This window comes from Montipora foliosa, chromosome 14 (assembly GCF_036669935.1).
Source record: "Montipora foliosa isolate CH-2021 chromosome 14, ASM3666993v2, whole genome shotgun sequence".
In the NCBI taxonomy this organism is placed as follows: Eukaryota; Metazoa; Cnidaria; class Anthozoa; order Scleractinia; family Acroporidae; genus Montipora; species Montipora foliosa.
The window spans coordinates 16,460,633-16,463,486 of record NC_090882.1 but is presented as its reverse complement, the minus strand read 5'-3'; the positions used below and the strand labels follow the sequence as shown (position 1 = coordinate 16,463,486).

At 38.9% G+C, this 2,854-nt stretch overlaps 1 protein-coding gene across 1 annotated transcript in view; it reads right to left on the bottom strand.

Moving 5' to 3' along the window:
- LOC137985673 (DNA primase small subunit-like) overlaps positions 1-2,854 on the bottom strand; it is an 11,236-nt gene continuing 8,382 nt past the window's right edge. Inside the window, exons 12-13 of the mRNA XM_068833332.1 lie at positions 1,519-1,626; positions 1-361 (exon numbers count right to left, since the gene is read on the bottom strand). Coding sequence (XP_068689433.1) covers positions 342-361; positions 1,519-1,626 — 128 coding nt within the window. The 3' untranslated portion in view covers positions 1-341. The remainder of the gene's footprint in view (positions 362-1,518; positions 1,627-2,854) is intronic.

The following is a 2,854-nucleotide window of genomic DNA, read 5'->3' as shown; positions in this document are numbered from 1 at the left end:
TTTTTAATCTGGGATTAGCGTTAATCGGCTTTTGAACAACCGGGCCCTGAAGGATAGATGATGCATTTTTTTAGAAACACTCTTGCCAAATAACACCTTTTTGCATAGTGGAATAATAAATCTCTTATTCGATGGTTTAACGTAATATAATACTCGCGGACATTTTGCTCATTGCTGGCATTTTTCCTCGCCCCTGCAGGGCTCAGAAAAATACTACGCAACTCGCAAAATATCCGCGTGTATTATATGTTAAACCATCGAATAAGATGTATTTATTTCACAGAAGTCTATTACTTTTCACACCCCAAAGTTTAAAGTTTCTCATTGATATCTAATGCCAGTCACCATACAATTTTCTTTTCTGAAAAAAGACAAATGGAAAAGTTGTGTATCAACATAGTGTCTCCAAAAGATATCTTTCTCAGTGTGTAGTACATCAAACACCAAGCAAAAGGATTGCATAGAGGGAATTTCAATTGAGTGTCGAAAGTAATTAACAAATTGCTTTGGTTTTGCATTGCTTCACGCAGTGATTGGTTCAAAGTAATTGTGCCACTTTTTCAACCAATCAGAAATCAAACCAAAACCAATTGTGGCTTGCACATGCTCATTTTCCTGCTGTTTGTGTCGGCTACGTGTAATTACGTAGACTTTTGATTGGTTTACTGGATTATCTCCATCCTTTTTGATTGGCCAAAGTAATTACTTTGGTTTTGGTTTTACAACACTTGATTGAAACTCGCTCTAACACAAAGACATTCAAAAACAATTCAGTGTGAGATTTGCGAAGAATGCTTGTGACTACAGTCCTGGATAAAATTGGTGGGACAATGAAGTCAATAAAGAACAAGCTGTTTCAAAGACAACACAGCACAACCTTCTCCTTCCCCCTTACAATGTTGATTTTAAAATTATTTGGGGTGTTGAGGCTGCTATGAAGATATTATACATGGAAGGTACACCTTTAATTGAGGTAATTTTTCCTTGCATTATTGACAGTGTCGCAAGAGTTTTTGACCATAATAATATTGCAATACATCAAAATCAAAATATTGAAGTCGTGGTCATCAAATAGTAGAAAAAAGTGGATGTTTTATCTCATGCCATGACACTGTGGCAGTGAATGTATGCAATCTGTCAAAACTCGTTAATTAGCATCTCTGAAAAGATTTTGGATGCAAACAGTGCGCAAGCATCCGGGAGAAGTAGGTTTCACACTTGGGAAAGAGACTTTCTCTGACTACACATCCACTGGGCAAGCAACCAAACTATAAATAATAATTACTAATAAACCCAGGTGAGTGGAGGAACCTCTTGGGCAAGTGGATTATCCATTAAGATGGCTTCAAACATTGTCACTTTGAAAAGACAGTTGAAGACATACCAAAAAAAGGTCAACATTTAACAATATTATTATTTTGAATTAGCACTGTGCAAATCATTTTTTTTCTCATTACCAAATACATGTACCCTAACAGATCTCCCCACAAGGCAGCTATTAAAAATATTTACACCAACCTTCAGCGTCAATGAAACTCTTTCGTCTCTCGCTATTTTCACTTTCAAGTTCCTTCAGAAACTGCACAAACACACGAATAGGTTTCTCAAGAGAGGTTTTCTTGTAGGCTGAAAGTTGATTACAGAAAAGGTAAAGAAGTGAAAGGCCTGAAAACTTTGTACAACCTAATATCATGTACAGTCACAGGTGGCCCAAGCTCACGATGCCAGTAGTTTGCCACCGACATCTACTATTACATAACGATAGAGTTTGATTATGCGAAATGTGACTCTCGCCATGCAGCACATGGAGGTGTTGTGTTACAGCGGTTAGAATTTTTGAAAGTTTGTATGGGGAAAAACGGTAATCGGCATTTCAGACTAAATTTTGATATTTTTGCAATAAAAATGACTCACCTCAATGTCTCCTAGAGATGACAAACAAAAAGCGATAACTCACTTAAAAAGCTTCGGATTGAGCTGAGAAGCGAGATGACAATAGAAAAGACAACACGACATTGAGGAGAGTCATTTTTATTGCAAAAATATCAAAATTTAGGCTGAAATGCCAATTACCGTTTTTCCCCATACAAACTTTCAAAAATTCAACACCTCAATATGCTGCATGGCAAGAGTCACATTTCGCGTAATCAAACTCAGTCATTATGTAATAGTATATGTCGGTGGCAAACTACTCGCATCGTGAGCTTGGGCCGCCTGTGGTGTCACTGATTACTGAACAGATGCACAGCAATATGGAATCTATTTAGCTTTATCAGAAACCCATAAGGGTTGAAACGTGTAACGGCCCCTTGTGTGCTGGGAAACAAGCTTCTGAATATTCAATTTGCTAAGTACCATATTTGGAACAACAAGAGCGAGGGGTTTCCAAATATGGTACTTAGCACTGAAACAATCAACCAATCAGTTCGCACTGAATACTCAGAAGCTGTAAACGTGCGTTACACATTTCAACCCTTATGGGTTTCTGGCTTTATATAATAAAGAATTAAAGGGCCTTCATGATGAAGGTTAAAATGGTGGGTCCTGAATTTAACTCCACCACCTTTGTAAATACAGTAGTCAACCAGGTGCTTCCTGAAGATGTTTGATTTGAAGTATAACCTCTTCTACTTCTTGCTGTTGGGAGGCGCAGTGGCCTCATGGTCAGTGTGCTCGACTCCGGATCAAGTGGTCCGGGTTCGGGTCCTGGCTGGGGACATTGTGTTGTGTTCTTGGGCAAGACACTTTACTCTCACGGTGCCTCTCCACCCAGGTGTATAAATGAGTACCGGCGAAAATACTCGGGGTAACCCTGCGATGGACTAGCATCCCATCCAGGGGGGAGTAGAAATAC